Raw genomic sequence first — 25,556 nt, forward strand, 5'->3', positions numbered from 1 at the left:
AAATGTTCAAAAAGAACTGATACACACACTGAAAACATTTTAACAAGTTTTATTTTTGAAAATCAGCAAAAAACAAATACAATTAGCAGCTATATGCACTTTTTTAATCATAAACATTAAATCAGGGGTGTCCAGCCTTTTTTGTGTGGCAATCTACTTTTATAATGATAAAGCCGACAAGAACTACCTGCTAAAAAACATTTTTTAACAAAACACTGTTACATTTTTTAATAACACTTTAAATGTGTGTTAGGAGGACTATTTCTATTTCTAAAAAAAATCATTGAGTACATGCCGAGTACTCCTTATAGTGGAGATGCGGTTTTGATGAAATAAACTAGAAAATGACAACATTATCAGATGCATCTCTCTCTCGTTCGGTCGGTCGGTCGGTCGCGCACACATACAAGAATGTGCATCCACATTTCGGAAGTTAGACGACTCAGCTGCAGCGGGCAGGCATAAGATTGATAAAAACACACTTGAGAAGAAATGCGCAGCAACTCAAAAAGACTTGTTTCTAAGACCATAATGCCAATTTTGCTTTTGTATTCCGAAAGTTGTGGAGGCGTGGAGCAGCATACACAGTTATTAACTTATGTGCAATCTACCGGCATTGCATTTGCGATCGACTGGTCGTATTGGACACCCCTGCATTAAATGAACATTAACATGGAGCCCTGAGATGTATGAACCTGTTTTAATGAACAGTACCTTAAATAAGAACATCAAATGCACACATAAGCAAAGCATTAAAACACAGTGCACCTGTTACTGCCTTCCGCCACGCCTTCTCGTGCAAAAACCACCGTCGTGCGTGCGTCAAGCTGATTCTGACTGGAAAGGATTTACCGCAAGTTTTCAAAATCACGGTAAACAAACACGGTTGTAATGATAATTACATTTTAAACGATAATACTAATCGTCAGGACATTTTATCATGGTTAATCGTGAAACCGTAATCGTCCCATCCCTAAAGGGTAGTAAATTTGCCCACGGTATATTGTTACGTTTTTGAAAAATTTCAAAGCATTTTCTTAAAATATGTGTAAATATAAGATTTGTCACCAAAAATCATTTGCAGAAACACAGAGAAAGTTGTGGCCAAATTAAAGGTGCCCTTCCTCTGGCGTTTTTATTGTTTTAGACTGTTGTCTGAGGTCTACTCATGATGTTTGCATGATTTTTACATCCAAAAACATCAAAAGCAATAAGTAATAGGCTATTTTGTACCCTGGTTTTGAGGCTGGTTAGAGAAGTGATCCGTTTTAATGGGCGCGCTGCATTGACGACTTGGAAGTAAACGGCCACTGCTATTATTGGATAACAGTTTTTCGTTCAAACTAACTTTCAATTTAATCTCATGTGTAATCAGTGTAATGTTAAGTGAGTGTCTTAAGACACAGTGTCTTTCTTACACACGCATATTTGATCATAAACCCCTTGGACACACACTCGTGTGTCTTTTATCGTAAACCCACGGACAAAAACACACACAACACGTGTCTTTTATCGTAAACCCTTTCGATACTCGTGTAGCAGCGGATGCACGCGCACGCACACACACACACACACACACACACACACACACACACGTCTTTTACACAAACCCTTTCGACACACGTGTAACGAACGCACAAACACACACGTCTTTTATCACATTCGATGCGTGTGCATCATGAATTCGCGTGAATCGCGTCCCTCTAAAGAGAACTCATAGTGACACAAAGTACTAAAGTGTTTTACTCGCACACACGCGTACGTGTCTTTTATCATAAACCCTTTCAAAGTGTGTGCAGCATGAATTCGCGTCCCTCGGAAGAGAAAACACCGGCCACTACAGTGACACATAGTACTAAAGTGCTTTACTCACATAAGCTGGGCCATTCTGTCCGGATCCGCTTTTTAATCGCAGTCTCTCTTCAAATCCAGCGTTATTCTGAACATCCAAATATGTAGCAACTGTTATGATTCCCTCGTTTAATAGGAATGATGTCTCTCGACGAAAAACAATGGCCCGATTATGGTACGGTTGACGTTTAGCCATCCTTGCTGTAACTTGTTATGAAAACTAACTCAACTACACGTAATATGTGGGCGCGGGCTCAAGTTGAAGAGCTCATGAATATTAATGACCTCGATCAGTTCCACGTCACACTGATAAGAGTTTCAAACTGACCTGATTTCTCCGCTTATTTCTTTTCAGTGGCTAGAGCTGACAGAGGAGGCGGAAGTTAATTTTCACAACACAAACACACATGGACCTAACACATATCAAAAAATACAAGTAAAAACGGTTTTATGTGGAAGGGCCTCTTTAAGACAAAAAAATTGCAAAAATGGCAAAAAATGGCCCCAACAACACATAAGGGTTAATAATATTCCTTGGAAGGAAGTGTGGTCTCTATCCAACAAATATTTAATCACTAATAAGGTTAAAGAGGTATCATTCAAGTTGTTACATCGATTTTACCCAGTCAATCTTTTTATTAAAAAAATGTTTCCTGAATTGGATCCTCTATGCTCCTTCTGTGGAGTGGAAGACGAGTCTGTACCTCACCTTTTTTGGGACTGTGTTCATGTAGCTACTTTTTGGAAGAAATTTTGTTTATTTGTCCGTACTTCTTTGTTAGTCAATTTCTCTTTGGAGGTTAAAGATGTCTTATAACTCTGATAAAAGTTTAAAAGACAAGTATTTTCTTGTAAATTTATTTATGTTTCTAGCCAAGTTTTTGTACACAAGTGTAAATTTTTATCTGTCAGACCTCTTTTTATTATTTTCTGCAATGACCTGAAATCTTATCTGGGTACTATCTTCCAACAATGCCAAAGCTTTAAAGTCAGTTACATTGTGCTCAAAGTATAATATTTATTCTTTTCTATAATGAAAGCCCAAGGATCTCAATTCACTTTTATATTTTGATCTTATTTTAAATTTTATTTTTCCCATGGCTTAATTTTATGTTATATATATATATATTTTTATTATTACTATCCTTTTACTTATTTTTTTTGTTGTGTCTATTTTAATTGTTTTTTTTTACTGTATTGTTTATAATTGTTTTTGTTGTTGAATTTGTATTTGCTGTAGGTGTGTTCGACATCGACTGTGGCTGGATGTAACCAATCGGCGAGATTAGCCGCGTGCAGGCGGGGAGGAGCTGAAAACGGAGACGTGAAGTCGGACGCGCTGTGCTTCCCGTAGTTTGCAGCATTTACGTCAGGCATGCCTGATCACGTGCCGTTTGCTTGCTTTATCGCAATAAACATGATTTGTAAGATGTAAACTACATAAAAAGTGAATTATACTGTTTTGGATGTCCGTGTATGAGCATGAGTGTAACTGAAGAGGCTTACAGCATCTGTTTTTACAGGAATAAAGTTTAACATAAGCATATATTATTTAAATACCATTGTAGTGGGGTCTACGTTTTTTCATTTCTATTTCCATTTTATTTTGATGAAGATGACACAATATAACATCGCGACTACATGAAAAGAGCTTTAACTGTTATAAAAATACAGATTTGTGAGCATTTGTGGAACTGAGGGCGTGAAAATAAACACGAAACACACGTGATTGTTGTCATGTGGTGAATCCGACCAATGGTGAAACAGCTGTGTCGTCATTACAGCCCGTGCAGCTCCTCTTCGCGAACTCCGCTGGCTAACTCAGGCGCTGATCTCGAATCGCTCTCACGGTACTTAAAAAACATATGACACAGTCACGTGCCTGCAGCGTGAGCTGAAGTCGGACAAAAGTACTAACCAAAATGCACTGCTTCAAGTCAGCCACCGATCGTTTGGAACTCCATACCGATCGGTCTGTTTCTTCAATTAAAAAAAAGATGTTGGTCACATGACAACTAGTGACTACTCACATGATTAATTGAATGTTAACTGCTTTCACCTGTTGCTGAATTTGTTAGTCACTCTCCCTGAGGAAGGCATGGGCCTAAACGCGTTGGAATGTTTAACGTTTTATACATTTTGTTTGTAGCCATATAAAATAAAGGCTTTTTAATTTAAAAGCGTGCCATGGTCATTCTATGTTTTGTTTGATAAACTAAGATTAACCCTAAACCATAGAGCACCTTGGCTTATACTCTTCCCCGATGCACTCTCTTACATTGGACTTTGTATGAATATCTGACGTCACAGTTTGCACCTTCAGGGGACCAAAATTGGACGTGCAAAAAAAACATGCAAAAGACGTTGTTTCGACGTCACATTGCTCAGTGGGTAAGGTTAGCTGTAACGTAAGATTCTGCTTTGTAATATTAAAATAAAGTTAGCAAAGCCTGGTTTAGCTCTAGTTTATTGAGTTGCACTTTAAGTTTGTAGTACGACATTGTTCTGCTGAAAAACAAAAACAAGACTGATGTATTTTTAAAAATAGATAGTGCCTGTCGTTCTAAATAATAAAATATCTTACCTGCGCCACCATAAATGACAGATCCATGACGATTTGTTTATCAGAATAACAACAGCTAAAGATCCAGAAATATCTGATGGCTAATTTCAATGTCGAATGGGTCCAGACGGGTAACCTATTTACATCCAACTGACATCGTGTTTAGCTTCAGCATCCAGGTACACTGTTATCCAGATCATCACAGAGACGAATAACATCGAGACGAGACAACGGGAATATGAGGAACCCCAGATCAGATGAAGAGAAACGGGAATAGAGTGGGCGGGGAAGAGAGAGAGCGAGAGATAGAGCGAGCGAGAGAAAGAGCGATTCCACTAGTTTTCGTCGCTGGGTACGCTTGCCTAAATGCTCGTACATTTAATATAATATAACACAATTCTTAAAATGAGAAATATCTTAAAATAAATAATTAGCAAAATACGTTTTACCAGCAGGGCAGAAGTGGGACTCATTTTTAGCCCTGGAGTTTCATGTCAGAGTCAGACCCCACTTTAGTTCACAAAATAGCTGCCAACTCTCACGCATTCACCGTGAGACTCGCGCAATTGACCCCATTCTCACGCTCTCACGCCACACATCCATTTTCTCACGCAGGCTCGTGCCCACCATTGAGATTCCCATTGAGTTTAATAAAAGACAATAAATAATAATATACCTAACTGTAAATACTGTAAAACGCCTATCTCTATCTGGCGTGCCTCAAACAGCGCTCGTCAAAGTCAAAATGATGGGAAGGCCAATCAAATCAAAGAAGGTGAAGTTTACAGATGCTGAAGCGCCAGCTACAAACCACAGAGAGCGAGTGCGCGGCTGCGCGATGGTGAAAGAGCAAAGCACGGTGTAAGTAGCTAAACCAGTGCTCGCAGTACTGACACTTTTATATTTTAGCGTACCTTCACTGTCTTAGGTGCCACCACTTCTCATGTTGCTGGTACTTTGCTGCAAAGAGTCAAAGAGCATTTCACTTTATGTGGCGCTGTGCAGGAAGTTCGGCAGCGAGGACATCAGAGTACCGCGAGAGCAATGCGAAATGTTACAAAAGGGTCCGCCTTTACCTTTGCTCTCGCGTTACTCTGATGTCATACGCCGATCAGTCAGCTCCGCACCAGTCGAACACACAAAGCGTCAAGGTCTGGATGAAAAACAGAGAATTGCCCGGATTCCACGCACGCAGATACCCTCAGAAAACAGCAATTTTAATCAACCATCACTCGCGTGTGCATGTTTGCAAGCATTACAAGCCTGCGTGATGTTTGCTGTGACAGGTTTTAATAAAAGAGAAAAAAGTCAATTGATATTTGACATCTATAAACAATAATATATATGAAATATAATTATATGGTCTTGACATACACATTATCTGTTGCTTAAGTTTAATATAAACTACTCATTTGGTTTATTTGATTGTGACAGTCTCTCTATCACCAATCACAAATCATCACTTTACGCTTCTCTTTCTCAGTGGATAAACTGAATCAAAGCTGCTGTTATCTGCAGTTATACATTTTACAGAGACCAGTATTCATTAGATTTTAAGAACTTTTTTGGAAGGAACTTTTATCAGAAGGAAAGCATAATAGAATTGTATAAAATAATGGTAAAGACTCTAATCTCAGGCATTTAAACTCAGTAAAAGCTTTTATTTCACTTTAATTTCTAAAATATGATTCGATTTGTATTGTGAACCATTTTAACGCAGTCTTTTCCAACTATTTAACACAGAAATAGCTACAATCCACACTATTATCTTTTGACAAATGGTTAGGACTTATATAAAAAATTATCCCCCCCCAAAAAAAAAAAAAATCTCACTCCAAGCTGAACTCAGAAGTTGGCAGCCTTGGTTCATGACTGACAAAAATAATATAATACAATTTTACAGAGACTACCAGTTTTCCTTCGATTTTAAGAACTTTTTTGGCACTTTTATCAGGGAAAAAGTAGACAAAATAATAACAGAGCTCAGGACTAGGCTATATAATATTTTCAGTTAATTTCTAAAATCTAATTGGATTTGTATTGTAAACCATTTCCCGCAGGCTTTTCAACCAATTCAACACAGACATAGCAAATAAATCCACACTGTTATCAAAGTTTGGAAAAATTGTTACTTTAGTAAATAACTTAATTTTAGTCCTTAATAATCATTTAGTAAATCATAATAATTTTAATAACCACCCCAAGATGCCAACCTGCTGCACCCTCTCCCCTTGGTAAATCTCACTCCAAGCTGGCAGCCCTGCCATGACTTAGATCTACATCCCAAACATTTACTAAGTAACCTTTGTTGATGTCTGTTACACTTAAATTATCTTTTATATGTTTGAAAAATCTAAGAGTATTAGATTGCAAACCTTTATGCTTTAGTATTACAAATTCAATGAAAATAATTAGGCTAGACAATATTTACAAAAAATAGGCGATCATCTAACATTCAGATAATTTTAGCATCATCCAATCATATTTTCACTTGCCATATTTCACCATAAGAAATGTGCTTTACAATGCAAACTTCCACAGTATGTTACTATTTTAATGGAAAGCAGCACGTAATGGTAGAATTTTTTTGCAGGGATTTTTAACAGTGTGTCAGTTATAAACTCATCTAACACACTTTTCATGTATCTACACAACTCTCTCTCACATACAGGTACCTTAAAAATCCAAAAGACTTGCCTACAGAGGGAGGGATTTGACCCACGACACACAACTGACCAGATCTACATCTTCAACAGTCGTGCAGGGTGTTATGGTTCTGAGAGAGGAACTATATAATGATATCATCCAGGGAAAAATATCATTATGAGATCAAGACTGGTAGATGGTTTTTATACATTTAACATCTTTAACATCATAGAGCTCATTTCTGGGTCAGTAACGGAGCATTTCCAAATAATAGTTATCAATTAAAAATTGTTATTTGTGGTGGACTGCTCCAGCTATTACACACCTAACTGTGATACAATTTGTGATTAAAAACCTGACACGCAGTAAATGACCATATGTGATAATACAAAAAAAAAAAAACACAATGTGCTCATATGTGAAACAAACATGACTTTTTAATGTACAAGTGGTTCACAACAGCTTTACTTTTCAGTGTATTTTATGGCATACAGTAGGGCTGCACGATTTGGGTAATTTTTCCCATTGCGGTTATTGGTGCTAATATTGCGATGTGCTGTATCGATTATAATAAATGGTATCATGAGTCAACTTGATGGGTTTTAAGGAAAATCCACACACAGTTTAGTGATAATGCTAAAATGTGTATTTGTAAAACTAGAAATGTTTTCGTATTGCCACGTGATGTAGCAACCGCTCAGTGTCAGTAATCCTAAATCCAAAATGCTGCCATACAACAGACGTAGAGTTTTTTTTCAGCTACCAGATCACTGTCAATCTCCTCTGCATCCATCTTCGCTTTGGTATTTCCGCGCTGCGCACACACAAGTGACGACGCACGCCACACACGTGCACAGCCTTTTTTGTTTGTACAGCAAGGAAAACCATCAAACTGTTATCAGAAAGTTTGTGTTAACAAGTCCACACATTTATTTATTTAATATAATTGCAACATTTTGCTGTCATATAATCGCACAGGCTGACATCGCGATTGTGATTGCGATGCGATAAATTGTGCAGCACTAGCATACAGTGTATTTGTTTTATTGTTTTGTGCTGCATTTGTCCACTGTAAAACCTAAACATTAACTCAACTCAAACCATTTAAGGAAACCGGTTGCCTTAAACCATTTAAGTTTTAAAACACATACATTTGAGTATTGAGAACTTAAATATAAGTGCATAACTGCGTATGACTCAATTTGTTTAAGTTCACAGTACTCAAATGTATGTGTTTAAAAACTTAAATGGTTTAAGGCAAGTTTCCTTAACTGCTTTGAGTTGAGCTAACTTTTAGGTTTTAAGTCCGGGATACACTGCACGATAATTGGCTGTCCCAGACGAAAGATTGCCATCGTGAGACAATCGTCGTGATTTCTGTAATCGTGGCTCTTCATCGGTGGTCCTATGTCGTACAATGAGAAAGATTCAAAGACGCCTGTTTTCCCAGTCTTGCGTCGAAAGATAGCCTACGATAGTTTTCTGACAGTGTCAGAAATTCAGCATGATTACCGCACAGTGTGTTTGCTGCTTTGACCTGTGCACTGGTATTTGTTTACCACGAGCGCATGCTGGTGACGTTGCGCTAACGTGTGACACAGCCGCCAAAGCTTCCGTGACATCATCGTACAGTCTACATGCCTGTCGTACCCGAGTTTAAACGATACATGTCGCACAGTGTGATAATGATCTTAAAGGAGGGCAAAAATACTGCAGTGTATTCCAGGCTTTACATGATAAAATACAGTATATGACAGTAAACAATGATCGCAGCTGTTGAGAAATAAAAGTCTACGAATGGGCAAAATTGACTTTATGGTAGTTTATTGAAATGTCAATATTTTTCAATATTAATGGAGGTTGCAAAAGTAATATTGATTCAACGGGATTAACATTGACAAATCAATTTTTAACATTGTGTCAATGGTTGCTTGCTCCCTGGGTAGCGACTTACATTGGATATAAGCCAGCAGTGAGGATAAGCTAATTTGTTATTGGTTACACCCTATTCTTCAGCAATGCGAAAAGCAGAGTAAGTTCTTTAGATTGACTGAAGAAGAATTGAAACTGTATTATTATCACATTCATCTGTATTTCAGGATGTTGATCACTTTGAATGTCTGCTTAAACTTAAACTCATCTCTTTAACCAAGCATTCACCCAATTCAGCTCCTAAACACACACAGAGGTGTAAAGTACTTGACTAATTTTCCTTGATTAGTGTACTTGAGTATTATTTTGGGGATTTTTACTTTACTTGAGTACAATTAAAAATCAATCATTTTACTTAATTACATTTTTAAAGAAGAAGTATTTTTTACTCCTTACAATTTTATTTACAGTTAAAAAGTACTTATCACCTCATTCTGTTTTCCCTTGCTCTTACCAAACAAATTGAATTGCGCTGATGGTCAGTTTCATTTAAATGTTATTTATTCTGGAGCCTTTGGACCACAGTAAGGAATTGGCCATCAGTTCATCTGATGATAAAGATTTTTTTGCTTCTTTGAAACCGACAACACATGAAGTGTGTTCTCAAGTGACACGTTCCCTGCTATTTGTAGCTCTCTATCAAGACTAAGACCTTGTTCACAGTGTCAGTCCAAATCAGATTTTGGTGCATTTCCAATCTGACAGACTCAAATGTCCATATTGTGTATCACAACTGTTCAGATCTGATGTGCGTCCTGTAGCGTTCTGCCGTTTTCCGCATTATCTGCACTGTTTCTATGGCAATGATGTTGCACTGGCACGACAATCTGCCTCGACGTCTGACACGACAGCATGACGTAACCGAAAAGCTACACAAATGCGATCAGGGCGATCAGACTGAAATGGATTTCCGGAAATGCTTCTTAAGTTAAATTTAAGGTTTTACAACTTTGAGTAGCATGTTACATACTGAAATTAGTCTTATAGTTTGATAAATAAATACAATTAAATACAAATAGTTGTAAAGCAGGATAAAACTTTGTATGTGGTTCATTCACTTTGTTTTTGGAGATTAAAAGCTTAAACAAGAATAGTTTTCATTCTTCCTTTTACTTTTTAAATACTTTTTTAAAATTTACACTGAATACTTTCATATTTAAAATTCTTTCACTTGAGTAATATTTTTGAGTACTTTTTACACCTCTGTGAACACATTGATGTCGCAATAATTAGCTTGATCAGAATCGAGCACACATCTATTATACTGTATGGCTTTAATACTGCATGTGAACGGCCTCTGCGTTAATAGCATCGTTTCTGTTTCCGTCTCGCCCTCGGATCTACAAGGACATCTAAGACAGACAGGTTCAATTCCAGTTTGGTGTGATGCCCATCCTCATGCTGCAATACTGCCCAGCGACAACTGACCGCTTGCTTTGTGCACTTGCAGCTCTTTTAATCTCTTTAATAATAATAATAATTTTCTGTATTTCAATTTAATGTACAGCTGCTTTGGAAATATGAACAATTGGGAAAAGCACTAAATAAAATTGACTTGATTTGTTTCAATGGTGTGTTTACATGTGCCTGGCAAAACAGTTTTGTGGGCTATAGCGCCAACGTGTGCCAACGACTTACAGCAGCGGTTCTGGGAACTGGACGTAATGCTCGGATCTGTTTATTTATCATTTGAAAGAGGGACAATCTGACACAGTGGTTGAAAAAAAACTTTTTGCAGCCCAATAATAGAGGTCAATGTAAAGTCATTCATGGAAATCAACAGTTTTTTGTTTTAGCACAATTGAAAGACTATAAGACACTATGGTGATTTTATTAAAGTTTGATGTTTCTTCTGAAGACTTCCAGGAAAAGTAAATCTCTCTCTGCAGTAAGAACAGCAGTAAGGTTTCTCTCCAGTGTGAAGTCTCTCATGGGCTTTTAAGGAAGCTGAATGAGCAAATGTCTTGAAAGGTTTTTCACCTGTATGAAGTCTCTGGTGTGACACTAAATGGTGAAGTAGATTAAAACTTCATATTACAGTTTCAAAGAACTTGAAGTAGGCTACAGAAGCTCTTTCCACAGTGAGAGCAGAGGTAAGGTTTCTCTCCAGTGTAATATATCTTGTGGACTATGAGCTGATATTTATGAATGAACCGTTTATCACAGTGTGATATTGATAGGGGAGACTCTGTGGAGGTTTGATCCTCCTGTAAGCTCTGTTTACTGTCACACACTGTAGTGTCATGTGGGCTTTGACTCAGTAAAACAAACAGAGTAAAGTCAGACTGAACTCGGAGTCCTGTGTGGAAGATTCACAACAAACCAAATCCACACGTACAGACACACCGAGTTAATATTATAACGTAAAAGTAGAAGAGGTTTAAGCTGTACAAACGAAAGACTCTTCAGCCATTCATCTCCTCCCTTAAGCATACAAAGACAAGATTCTGTTTACACTCAATTTAAGAAACAAAACACTGAGGATACAGAAACACATCACACCATAGACTTGTAGCATCACACACACGAGTTGCTTTCTTTGGCTGTTTCTCAATATGCGTTCTTCAGCGATCTTGCGTCCTTGTGTCCTCGCTCTACGTCATCATTAACTGTCGAAGTTCAATTCCAAATCTCAAGAACGTAAGTACAGAGGACGCATGAAAATACCCGCATGAGTTCTTGATATCGAGGATGCATCGAGTGCAGACTTGCGCGTTGAAATCTGGGGAGGAGGTCACGTGACCAGCAGGAAGATCGCACACATCTCAATTCTCACAAGTGCGTTCGGTGTTCTCGCGACCTTCTGAGTTCGTTCTTCCAAGGTCACCTGGCAAGACTAGTCTCCACAAGAACGCAAGTCCGTTCTTTGCGTTCTTAGAATTGAGAAACAGCCTTTCTTTCTTTCTTTTTTTTTCTTTTTTTTATTTAGGAACAAATGTACACTTATACATGGCACTCAAATTTGTTATACAGTACAAAAATAAAATAAAATAAAAAGGCAAGGCGCACAAATTTCAGAAAATAAATTACATAAATAAAAATAATACAAAAACAAAAGGGGGTCAATCATTTTCTAGAATGTCAAAGTCTTTTATCAGTCCAGTAAATTTACAAGCCTGTTTGGTTTTCATATAATATAAAGAAGGAAGGTAGCTTTCAAGAAATTCTTTTTTAAACACAGAGAAGTAGGGTTTGATTTTGGTACATTTACATTTGTGAATAAAGAATTTACCTAAAATTAACATTGTGTTAACAAAAAACTCAGCTCTACTGTCAGTTAACAACATTCCAAATATTATATGGTCTCTAGAAAAAGCTGTATTTTGGTTTCCAGCCAGAAGGACATGTTTTCCCAAAAAATATTTGAATGAAGACAGTAAAAGAAAAGATGGTCAGTTGTCTCTATATCACACTGGCAAAAAGTACAAATATTATGGTCAAAATTAAATCTCAGTCTTAAGAATTCACCTGAAGGGTATACACCGTTACATATTTTAAAGTGAATTTCCTTTGCTTTAGGAACTACTGGGAAACGTATATATTGAACTCGTAATTTCTGTACAATAAACTTATCATAAACATGTAATACATTATTACAGTAAAAATTCCCAGAATATAATCTTGAGTTAAAAGAAGATCGGATGAGTTTATTGGAAATCATTGCCATGAAATCATGACCATCAAAAAAAAAGAGATGGGAGTTCACATGTGTTATCTAGCTCTACACCGAAAGAGTTTCGTATCAAAAAAACAAAATTCCTTGGAATAGATTTAATGATACATTCAAATTGTTTACGTTCACAAAATAAATGATATTTTGTACAAAAATTTTCAAAAGTAAGTATTGTGCCTTCTTCATTCATTAGATGAGCCACAGACCAAATTCCTTTCTCAAGCCAAGTAAGATTGCATATAGATTTATGTCTAGATAAAACAAACCTATTATTCCAAATTGGAATTCTGTGAGGTGAAAAGTTATGGTTGTATAATAATTTCCAATACAATAAAACTTGTTGGTGAAAGGAAGATAATTTGATCGGCAATTTTTAAACCAAAAAGTCACATTTCAGTAGGAAATTAACTCCACCCAATCTCTCAAATATCCCTCTAGTGAGACAAAACCAAAAAGAATGTTGATTGACTATAAAACTTTTGAGCCACTTAATTTTAAGCATACCATTCATACATAAAAAACCAAATGCTTGTAATCCACCATTCTCATAATCGTGTGTGAGTTGTGCCCTTTTAACATAAGTTACTCTATTTCTCCATATAAAATTAAAATTAACTTGATTAATGGTCTTAATAGCTGTATTAGGAACGAAGAGACAAGATGCTGGATATATGCACCTATACTTTCCATTTTTGTTACTAGAATTCTACCAAATATAGACAGGTCACTTTGCAACCATAAACCAAGTCTTTGCTTACAACTATTCCATCTATTCCAAATATTTAGTTTTTCTCTCATGCCCTCATCCTTGGCAATGTGTATGCCTAGATATTTAACACAAGTTTTAATTGGAATATTATATGCAACTTTAAGAGGGTTTTCATGTAAAGTCATAATTTCACATTTGCTAATATTGAGTTTCAGACCTGAAAATTTGGAAAAATGATTAACTCTTTCAATTGCTTTAGGAACCTGATCAATGGATTTTAAAAATGTTGTGTCGTCTGCCAATTGACTAATAACAACTTGCTGTCCAAACACATTTAGGTTTTCAGTGTTCGAAATAAGGATAGCCAACATCTCTGTGGCCAAAATAAACAAAGAGGGTGAAATAGGACAGCCTTGTTTAACCCCTCTCTTAATATAAAATCTAGGTGAAGTACCTGATGGCAAGGCGACTGAACTATTAAGTTAGTATCTTTGTAGAACATCTGAACCACATTACAAAATTTTTCCCCAAATCCAAATGTATGTAGACATTTAAAAATAAAAGAATGATCTAGCATATCAAAAGCTTTATAAAAATCTAGAAACAAAATAACCCCATCATCTTTAATCTCTTTATTGTATTCTAGCAGGTCTAAGACCAGTCGAATATTCTTATATATAGATCTACCTTTAATAAATCCAGTTTGTGTCTCCCCGATAATTTTGGACAATCCTAATTTAAGGCGATTATTATAAAAATGAGTTAATAATTTGTAATCTGTATTTAATAAAGAAATAGGTCGTAAATTATCCAAAAGCCTAGGGTCTTTTCCAGGTTTGGGAATGAGTATGATTAGACCTTGTTTCATTGAGTTGGTTAAATCATAATTATTTATAATTTCCTGGAAATTAGCAAAAAGAAATTCCCTCAGTAAATTCGCCTTTCATCTTTAGTGGGTTTATCTGGAGACTAAAGACTGAGCTGCAGCGCCTCCTACTGTACTGGAGAGAAAGGACGCTCAACAGCATTCGATTCAACCAAACAGCTGCAGGGACAACGATGATTGGTCAAAAAAGAAACTCTAGCCCAGCATACTCGCACTTTAATTGGTTGAAGAACTGTCCGTTAAATCCGACATTGCATTTTTATTGGTTTACTTCAGTGACGCGCAATTTCAGTGGATCCAGAGAGAGCACGAGTGAGCGAAAGTGTTTGGGAACGAATAGACGTGCATGCGAAACGAGCCGCTGATACAAAATGTAATATGGGGGTTTCTCCTTTTAGAATGAACGTTTGTACTCGCAAAACTACATGATTAATAGCATGTTTTTAGACATATGCTTTACAGATTGGTTCATCAATACAGCATGGACACAAGTCAAATTAATTTAACCGTTTACAATTTTTTTTCAACGAGACAGTCTGTTAAGGTTTTATATTATAACTCCTTAAGATAAATGGTTTGCTATTTTATGGATATTTTGGTCACCGGAAATGAATGGTGGGTTGTCGGGGATTCAAACATCTGGACGATGGATGCATCTAATCTCAGCATATGAAGATGTAAATAATGCATCATTCATTTCATCTAAGCTACGGACTGAAATCAAGGTAAACGTATTATAAATCAACTTATTTAACAGTGTTTATAAAGTAATTATCTTTAAATGAAGATGTGTGATGATTGTCTCTGCTTATTCCTCCATCTTTAGCGAACACACACTTTAAACATTTATCGAAGGTAAAGCTCTCGTTGATGATGTAACAATTGTGTTTATGAGGTTATTTAAGTATTACGATATATTTGCAAGGCCACGTTTTTGTTCTAGAATAAATAATCCGTTATCATTTAAAAGTATTGGGACAAGAAAGAAGGAATCGTCATTTAGCACGATGATCTTTGATATTTTTAACATGAGCATTTTGGTTTACTGTCTTTTATTATGGATGCTTTTGCTGGTTTTACACAATCAAACACGTTGACGATTACACCCGAGGGGGAACCATATAATCTGACCTAGTCAGTGGACTAAAACAGAGTGAAAAAGGTCAGATTACTACATTTTGAATGTTGTGGGGCAAAAACTTTGGTAACAAATTAACGTTACACATTAGGCAACAAAATCAAATAAAAAAACATGCCATGACCCATTTATTTTTTAGCAATCGTAAAACTGATAGGTTCCAAGCATCCAAGCAAAATCTTGAAACTTCTTGCACTGTTGAGGCCACTTGAGTTCAGAATGAATTTAGGACACTTTCTAACCTTAAATGATGAGACTACGAGGAGGAGACTGATAATTTTATTCCCTGTTGCTAGGATCCACAGCTATTAAGCATACATGTCTGTCCTTGACCTCCGCTGTCACTATGGTTTCAGATAAGATTGATGATCTGTGTTCTACAAGATGCTTTTAAATGCAGTTTGGTGTCTTTGTAGGAAGCTGGTCTGATTTCCTGTTATGTGACTTAAGTTAAAATCTTTACATTATAACATTACATATTCTACATTGGGGGTATTATTACCATTACTAATGTAATTTAAAGGGGACACAGTCTGACTTTTTTATGTTTAAGTGCTATATCAACTTAGAAAATGTTAAAAGGATTAACCCACTAACTTAGTTTTAGTAAACCATTTTCCGCAAGCATGTGAAAGAGTAGGTCATTGAGGTTTGGCTCCACTTGTGATGTCAAAAAGAGATCTTAAAGACACACTATGCAGTTATTTTACCTTAATATAACAGCTTCAAAGTTATTTCAGTGGTAAACAAAGTCATTGTAGGGCAAATCATCCTCCTGTTGAAGCTCGGGGAGGACGCCGCTAGCAAAACCACCAATGCAAGCTCGAGAGAACCGCCCCTGACAAATCTCACGAGAATCACGACTTGCTTTACGGCAACAAAGTCACACACATTAAGCTTGTTCGACTTCGTGAGCGCTGCAAGAACTGACCGCCAGATGACGTCAAAGTACTGCGAGAATGATCCGAGACGGCACTTTGACATCATCCGGCTGTCGGTTCTTGCAGCGCTGCATGAAGTCGATCAAGCCTATAACAACAACTGCACGTGCGAATTTGAGACGTGAGGCTAAACGATTTAAAGTTAAAGGGGGGGTTTAATGGTATTTCAAGCATTCTGACTTATTAACACAGTTATAGAGTTGTTTCCTCATGCTAAACGTAGGCAAAGTGTCAAAACAGCAGTTGGACGTGTTACAGAGTATTTCTGTGCCGAACGCACTTCGCCAGGGTTCGTACAAGTTTCGGCAAGTTTTTTTCGATTACAGTTCTAACTGACGTTTCAGGGGTTTTCGATACATATCACTTCTTTATATGGGCTTCCCCCTGAAAACCCCTCCCACCCGTCAATCAGCAGGAGACGCTAGAGCTTGCTAACAGCTTATCACGCCACTCAGCTTTGTTTAATTTCAAAAGTCAACAATGGCACGAAAGAAGAAGTGTGCTTTTGGATGTAAGGAGAAGACATCCAGCCTTATGGAAACAATGGATATAGTTTATTATCTGTGGTAGCAGCGGAGTTTTGCGTGTGTGTTTGCGGTGGATTTTCCCAACCGGGTCATGACGAGTTGCACGCGGTAAGACTTGTCTTATGTTGGAAATAGTCGCGTGCATGTTATATAAATGACACGAACATGTAGTGAATCATAAGTTAAAACAGTGTTGTATAGTGTTGCATGACTCGTACTCGCTCCTCCTGCGGTATAACTCCTCCTTCTTCATTTTTTCGTACGTTATCGGAAAGATTTGGTAAAGCTAATCTTTCTTTTATAAATCTGATTAAACTAAAGACTCTTCGGAGATATAAAGGATGTCATACTATTCTATAGGTACTCCAGATTAACATCAGAAATGCAGAAACAGCGTGTGTTACGTGAGCTTTAAGAAAGCGCGTTCGGAAGAGAGTAGGAAAAGGAAAAGAGAATCTGACCGCGTTAGGAACCGGACAAGAGTCCCACTCGGTCAGGTTTTTACTCGTTGGCGTGAGCTAAAAGACAGCACTGGATGGGATGCTGATCTGGCGATCTTGTTGATGGACTAGTAAGTAAATCTCTCATTTGTAAACTTGTTTGCGATTATCATGACAACAATTGTCAATATCTCATATAATTAGCAGGACATAAATAAGCCTAGAGGTTGTAAATAGTGTAAACATGCACAATTTGCAAACTATTATGATAAATAGCAATAATCATGTATAGTGACATTATAACGAACAACGTTATGAAATAATGCAACGTACACAATTAACTTTGTCATGGCATTTTGTAATGTTTACTTGTGATTTAGCTGCAATCATGTAAAAACATTATAAGCTAGCAAACGTGATACTTTATTATTATATGCACTCTACACTTGGAATAAACTTCTTATTATCCTATTATCATCATCTGTAGTTTGGTAGACTATGCAGTAGCCTAATATTTGTATGAAATTGTGAAACATTACCTGCTCATTATCTTTGGAGTATTAGAGTGGGAAATTACGACAGTTGCAAGTATTCTCCAGGGACTCTAGGGGTCGCTGTTTGACAAAAACGCCGAAAATGCATAGAGCGGCTTTAAGGTGCTTTCACATCTGTAGTTCGGTTCATTTGGTCCGGATCAAATACAAAAATGATGCATTGTAGCTTTTTTAGAGGCTGTTTACACTTGACATTAACATGCGTTTTCATTGTGTGCGTGTTTTCCTTGTGAAAGTAAAATATTTTTGTTAAAAAAAACTCAAATAAAACTTAAAGTGAATAAAAAGGAACTATGAACACATGGATGCTAGATTATTAATGAATTAAATGTTTTAACAGAAACCTCTAACAGGAAAAGCTGCGTGATGAAGTGAAACTAAAGGGTTAATAAACACAAACTGAAGCACTTTCTATATTACGCACTCTACATAATATTAGTGCTGATGCGAATAGTCGACGTAATCGACCATGACAATTGGTCGACGGCAATTTTTTTAGTCGAGGAGTCGCATATTTATTTTTCTTCTGTCTTAAACGGCCCACTGTAATTCACATCCACACCAGTCTGGTTAATCTGCTGCTATCATCTTTCTTCCCTCTCCTCCTGCATTCACTGCTTTGATTTTGAAAAATGGCGGTGGCAGGTGAGTCTATGAAATTAGTCTGAAAGTATGAATGTATTTTAAGCCAAGTTGTGATAAAAGAGTGGTCTGTATCACTGTGCCAAACGTCACTGGCTTATCACGGGAGCTCAACCACAATGCACGAGCATCTCAAACGAAAACACTCGGGAGTTATTGACGTTTGACCCACAGAGAATAGGACAATGTAAGCACATGATTATTAAAGGCAGAGTGTACAATGTTTAAAAGCCAGTGTTGACATTTAAAATCATACACGTTGACGATTACACCAGAAGGGGAACCATATAATCTGACCTAGTCATTGGACTAAAATTGGGTGGAAAAGGTCAGATTACTACATTTTGAATGTTGTGAGGCAAAATTAACGTTACACATTAGGCAACAAAATCATGACCCATTTATTGAAACTTGAAACTTCTTGCACTGTTGAGGCTACTTGACACTTTATAACCTTAAATGACATTTGAAATCACCTAAACAAACACGCCCCCACCCCAATAGAATCTGGACCTTCTTTTGATAGACCCGCCCCACACATACGCATCCCCGGGAAAGATGTCGGTTAGAAGACATGCTGATTGGCTACAAGTGTGTTTTGGTAGTGGTCCGACTCCCTTTTCCAAAGCGTTTTTCAAACATTGTGCACTCCGCCTTTAATGAAACGCCAAGCTAGTCTGTACTGTTTATTAACTCTTTTTAGAAGTGCAATGACATCAGTGTTTCCCATAATTGAATCAACACTGGCTGCCACAAATAGATTTTTTTATGATTCTCATTTACATTTTTATTTTACTATTTTATGTTGCGTGCAGCGCCTCGACAGCGCGTGCCTCTCTCTCACGTGACAGTGAAAAGGTGGCAGTGTTTTTAATATACTTTCTCTTTTGCGTAAACGTCAACATTCACAGATGTTACTGTCAAAGACGACTGATCGAGTTAACATGACTTGAAGAAAGATTAGCAGTAGTGTGAGTCTGTGTGTGAGCTTTCTCCCTCCCTATGATGCCGTATGCCCGTCCACGTGTTGTGTAGTCTGTGTAACAACAACAACAACAGTGTATTCTCTCATATTTCTGAATTTGCACCAAATTGTCTGCGCTATATTACTCGCATTTAAAATAAAAAATTGCTCAAAACACAGCAACAGTTATGAGAAGAGCAGCAGCAGTAAAGCTTCTATGTAAATGTATGGTGATTTTGTCAGACGATGTTGCATATCTAAATCAAGATTTTAGCAGCAGTTAAGGGAACAGCTGGTTGGATTAAACACGAGGTGTAATGGGTCGTGTTTAGTCATTATTTTATAGTCTACTTGTTTTATGTCTGACAACCTATTGCTCACACCTACAAAGTGGCAATTTTAACATTTTATAATAAATTATCTATGTGGTAGGGGTGGAACGGTACACAGAAGTCCCGGATCGGTTCGTACCTCGGTTCAGGCGCCACGGTTCGATCCAATTTCGGTACAATGGGGGGAAAAGCAAAACAAAAATGCAGAAGGCAAATTTTTTTGTACTTAAGATAATCTTAAAAACATAGGTGTCATTATCAGTGTTATTTTGAGATGTCATGAATATGAACTGAAATGCATTTAACATACTATCTCGTATTACAAAAATGTATACCACTTTAAGTAATCTTGTACTCATCTTTAATACAAATGGGTTCAAATGTACTACAAGTGTTACCTAAATACATTTTAAAATTACATTTTGGCCTTATTTTATATTAATGTACTAAAGAACAAAAAAATTGGCTTGTAGGACGAATTAATAGGTGTGTACGACTTCATGAGGCGCTGCAAGAAACGACAGTGGATGACATCAGAGTAACGCAAGAGCGATTTGAAATCATTTTAAATCGATTTGAAATACCACCCCTATTATGTAGTATTTTGAGCTAAAACTTCACATATGTACTCTGAGGACACCAAATAATTATTTTACATAAAAAAGTCTTGTGAAATGTCTCCTTTAAACACCATGTGGCGTCAGGTTTTTTGAGGGAGGCGTTATATTGCCATAGTGTTTATATGTGTGTTTGTTTGCATAAAATAAATGTTATTCACATTTTAGCAAATCACGATTGCCTCTGTCATTTCTGTCTTCTTTCTCGGTTAAAGTGGCACGCATAGCTCAGGGTTCACACAGACAGACAAGAGAGAGAGGGCAGACAGCGACAGGCGAAGAGAGCATTACTCAAGCTGAAATTTTGGAATTTTCTGGTGAATACATACAACTTTGAAATAATAAATCTGACTGGAATTGGTTTCAAAGTTGCTACCCGCAATCTACGTCATGAATGAGACGTGAGGAGAGGAAGTAAACTTAAACGAGCCTGAATGTTTGCTTTGTTAAAAAACAGAGGCAATGAAAAGAGCTTTACAAATAGAACAACATGAAACATAATCGTAACATGTTTTACACTAGCTATTATAAACATAAACGGACTGCGCGTAATGGTGAATACTCATCCTCTCATTGTTTTTCTTAGCCGTGATTTTCCTCTTATCATGTTATCATGTTTTTAGATTTCAAATGAAGAGCTGCATGTTGTGCATGACAAATAATGCATTTTCTATTTATCTCAAATAGAGCATAATACATTGCACAGTCTCTGTATGGATTGCCATTACAGACAGCAGCAGATTTTGATGCACTGATCCAATATACTGATGCACATGATCACCGACTCTTTAATTAAACAATATATCCAACTGTGATTATGTGAACTTCATGTGCTTTTAACATAACATTGTATGTATTTGACAGTTTAAAGGTGACATAGAATGGTTGAACGGAGTATTTATACTTGTTCTGTGATGTGACATGTAGACAAAAAAAAATTTCTTTGGGTCGGTAATGCCTTAGAAGCTTCCTAAAAACCTCTCTCAGATAGCTCTATTAGGGTGGGGGATTTTAAACAAGTGATTTTGCACCTATTTGGATCCCCCTACTGGCCTAACTTGCAATCTCATTACTGATTGGCTGACTTTGCTGCCACTCAAAAAATGTAGCCAATTATTTTAAAGTGGATGGGCAGTTAGATGCCTGTGTTGTCATAAGCATCAGTTTTTCAGATTGGGCTGTTTTCTGGCTGACATTTCTAAAAGAGGAATTTCTATGAGACTGAGATGTTTAGCATGTTTAGCACTTTTTGTATGTTTTGTATGTACATACATGCATACATAGCCATCTTTGATCTTTTGCACGTTTCTCCTAATCTTTGCTTGTGTCGTCAATGTAAGCTGTGACTTCACTAACGAACCCCTCCGCAGCTGAGTAACAGCTAAGTAAGCCCGGGTTACAGCTCTTCTCTGTCCCGACCAGCTGATCGCATTGTGACAATGATATGATTGACGTGAGGTGCAGATGAAAAATCTGATTACGCATTCCTTATTCTCGCTGTCACAGAAAGCGCGTCTCATGATTGCGTAGCAACCTCTCATGCACTTTTGAAAGAACAAAACAGCGTGTTGACACGCGTTTAACATGCGCTTTTAGACACGACACGTAAACGTTTACATCAATAATCAAACGGATATACAACTAAGTAAATAAAAATCTTTCTGCGGGCCGAATTATGTTATATGTTTGACAGAAGACTTGCGCTGAACGAGGAGACTTCCGCAACTTAATATGTTCGTGTGGAAACGCACGTATTATGTTCCACACAGGTGCACACAAAAGATTGCATTCGGCCTTTCGGTGCACATGTGCACTGAACCGAAACGGTCCGGTACGAATACACGTACCGTTACACCCCTACTGCTTTCCACTGCTTCTATTAATGTAAAGCTGCTTTGAAACAATCACCAATTGTGAAATGCGCTACATAAATAAAATTGAATTGAATGTATTAATTTGTCTAAGCTGAGGAAAGAACATTGTAAAATATTGATTATAAAACGGCTCGTTCTGGTTCTTCATTCTGATTGGTTGAAACGCGTTCTAAGCCGTGATAAAATACCCCGGTAAACCCACGGTTCAGACCGCATCACAAGTATCACTGCGCCACTGTTGCTGCGTACTGATTTATGAAAATAAACACCTCAGTCTTTAATAATTTTTTTATTTTTCTACATTTGCACAATTATGGCGATATCCAGATAAATGTCAATAAATAAAACATTTCGTCAATAAAGAGAAAACATTCTCTCAGGGTTTTTTTGTCTTATTGATATTTCCGCTATTATCCACAAGATGGCAATCTTACCCAACTTAAACACTGAGGCATTCACTCGACACAACAGCGTTGTGGTGGATTTAGCGTGACGTGTGTTTTGATCAGGCTCTGAATCTGATCTCTTACAAAGTTCTTCACAAAAATGGAATTATCTCCGCATTCAGCTGAAAATTTGAGAGGTGATAACTGATAAGAGAACAAATTATGGTAGGATGAAACGTTTTTTGATGTTGTTGGAAAGCGGATGGACTGTTCCTACATTTGATATTTTATGTTTATTTAAAGAAGATAATTTTTCTGTAAGGCATTCAACTAAAACTGGGTGGCAACAAAAAAAACGCTGACGGGGAAAGAGTTAATCATGCTTCCAAGCATATTTGACCATCACTTCAACAGTTGCACGATATAAATGTTAATGTATATTTTAGATGAATGTTGATATATAAAAATAAACACCACAGTCTTTAATCATATTTTCATTGCGCCTTTGCTGCGTCTGTGTTGTTTGTGAACTGCGCTCTGTTGCAGCCACACTTGATTCTGAGGAACTACTTTGTTTGGCGGAAGAGCAATATTTGTACTAAAATAATTACAACTTATTTGGGTTTTATTTGATAAAATCCCGCTAACGTTATGCATATGAAGTAACCGTTTTATAAACGCAATAAACCACTCGAAGCGTTGGGTTACCAGTGCATTTTATAACAGCTAAGGGGGTTTTAGGCACTCCGCTCCGCGTCGTAACAACGCCCCTTAGCTGTTATAAAATGCACTGGTAACCCACTGCTTCTTGGGGCTTATTGCTTTAAAAACGGTGGTGTTTTCCTTTAACATTATTTATAGTTGTTATAATAATAGTAATGATAAGATTCAAATGACATTTTAAAGTGGTCATTTTTACAATGATTTCCTCGCGAAAACAATCTTTAAGTCTGGACAAACAAGAGACATTTTTATTCAAAGTAAATGAGATCAAAGCAAAATCTAAATGTTTTCACATACCCCCTTGGAAACTTTGTTTTAATAAAATGAAAATGATTAGGAAATTAGGGTATTTTGGTTAAGACAGCAAAATAGTCTTTATCATATGAATTGTTTTTATGATAGTTTTGCCAGATATTTGTTGCATTGTGAATTCTCAGATCTTTTCCCTCTCTTTTGTTTCTACAGGATCTGCCTCCATACTAAGATGTGTGCTAGTGACCTGTCATATTTCCTGAGCTTGCCCTCTTTACAATGTAACTGCAAAAAGAAGGCTTTATTTTCCCATCTGTGCCCCTAAGAAACTGAAAGAAACCTCGTCAGCAGATATAAGAGGAGAATGGAGAATTCCTCAGCAAAAGAAAACAACTCTGTAGAGTTCAGGACTCCATCAGAATTCGTAACACCTACATCTGTGTATCAGGATCCGGTTCAGGGCCTTAACCTGCCCCTTCAGGTTTTCTTCTGTTTGGCTATCATCTGTGTACTCCTCCTTGCCTTCCTTGGAAACATGGTCGTCTGTTTGATGGTTTACCAGAAAGCCGCTATGCGTTCTGCTATTAACATCTTGCTGGCCAGCCTTGCTTTTGCTGATATGATGTTAGCAATCCTCAACATGCCTTTTGCTCTAGTCACCATGGTGACTACACGGTGGGTCTTCGGAGAGGTGTTGTGCCATATTTTAGCTATGTTTTTCTGGATGTTTCTGTTGGAGGGTGTTGCTATTTTGCTTATCATCAGCGTGGACCGCTTCCTAATTATTGTGCAAAAGCAGGACAAATTAAGTCCACGCCGAGCCAAAGTGTTAATTGCAGTCTCATGGTCTACATCTTTCTGCCTCTCCTTCCCTCTTGCCATTGGACGACCTGCCTTATACACCCCACCCAGAGCACCGCAATGCGTTTTTGGATACACAGTTGAGCGTGGTTACCATGCATATGTGATGCTAATTATGCTGGTGTTCTTCTTTGTACCATTTCTGGTAATGCTGTACACGTTCATGGGGATCCTGAATACGCTCCGACACAATGCCCTGCGCATCCACTCCCATCCTGACTCCGTTTGCTTGAGCCAGGCCAGCAAGCTGGGTCTGATGAGTCTACAGAGGCCCTTTCAGATGAATGTTGACATGAGTTTTAAAACGCGTGCCTTTACCACAATCCTTATTCTTTTCTCAGTCTTCACTGCATGCTGGGCTCCATTTGCCACCTATAGCCTGCTGTCCACCTTCAGTCGTACGTTTTACTACAGGCAGAACTTCTTTGAGATCAGTACGTGGTTACTGTGGATCTGCTACCTCAAATCAGCTCTGAATCCTTTGATCTACTACTGGCGAATCAAGAAATTTCGTGATGCATGCCTTGATCTAGTGCCCAAGTACTTGAAGTTCCTACCCGAGCTGCCTGGTCACACTAAGAGACGCATCCGCCCCAGTGCCGTTTATGTGTGTGGTGAGCATCACTCTGTGATATAGCTGGGGACGTTTTTCTGTTGTGCTTTTTTATTAAGCTGTGATATGTTTGCCCTTAAAACTGCAGGTGAAAAATTGTACTGATGTTAGTTTACAGAGCCTCTTTAATTGCACAATGTTTTTATATTTTAGAACTTTGTTCTGTATTTACCAGCCAGGTGCTGCTATATTTGGTGAAAATGTTTTTTCCTTCTCTTTAATACCATGAATGTACTACACAAAATGAAGATGCTTCAACTTAAACTATGGTGTGATGCTCTAGAAGAACCATTTTGGTTCAACAAAGAACATTTAAGTCAAAGGTTCTTTTAAAGAACAACTTCTTTCATACCTTTTATAATGTAAAGAACCTTTTTTTACTACAAAGAACCTTTTGTGAAACGGAAAGGTTCTTCAGATGTTAAGGGTTCT

General features: G+C 37.4%; 2 protein-coding genes across 2 annotated transcripts in view; one reads left to right on the forward strand and one right to left on the reverse strand.

Moving 5' to 3' along the window:
- LOC141350411 (uncharacterized protein C14orf132) overlaps positions 1-5,131 on the reverse strand; it is a 46,809-nt gene extending 41,678 nt beyond the window's left edge. The window contains exon 1 of the mRNA XM_073855497.1: positions 4,436-5,131. Within this exon, the coding sequence (XP_073711598.1) occupies positions 4,436-4,462 (27 nt within the window). The 5' untranslated portion in view covers positions 4,463-5,131. The remainder of the gene's footprint in view (positions 1-4,435) is intronic.
- A 9,406-nt stretch (positions 5,132-14,537) lies between these two features.
- gpr63 (G protein-coupled receptor 63) lies at positions 14,538-25,556 on the forward strand. The gene is made up of 2 exons (XM_073855498.1): positions 14,538-14,985; positions 23,864-25,556. The coding sequence occupies exon 2, from the start codon at positions 24,015-24,017 to the stop codon at positions 25,146-25,148; it is 1,134 nt and encodes a 377-aa protein (XP_073711599.1). The 5' UTR covers positions 14,538-14,985; positions 23,864-24,014; the 3' UTR covers positions 25,149-25,556.

The sequence above is a fragment of the Misgurnus anguillicaudatus genome, chromosome 18 (assembly GCF_027580225.2).
Source record: "Misgurnus anguillicaudatus chromosome 18, ASM2758022v2, whole genome shotgun sequence".
Classification (NCBI taxonomy): Eukaryota; Metazoa; Chordata; class Actinopteri; order Cypriniformes; family Cobitidae; genus Misgurnus; species Misgurnus anguillicaudatus.

Bases quoted from the DNA above. Each gene is read 5' to 3' on its own strand.
- gpr63 (XM_073855498.1), top strand. From the start codon at position 24,015: ATGGAGAATTCCTCAGCAAAAGAAAACAACTCTGTAGAGTTCAGGACT.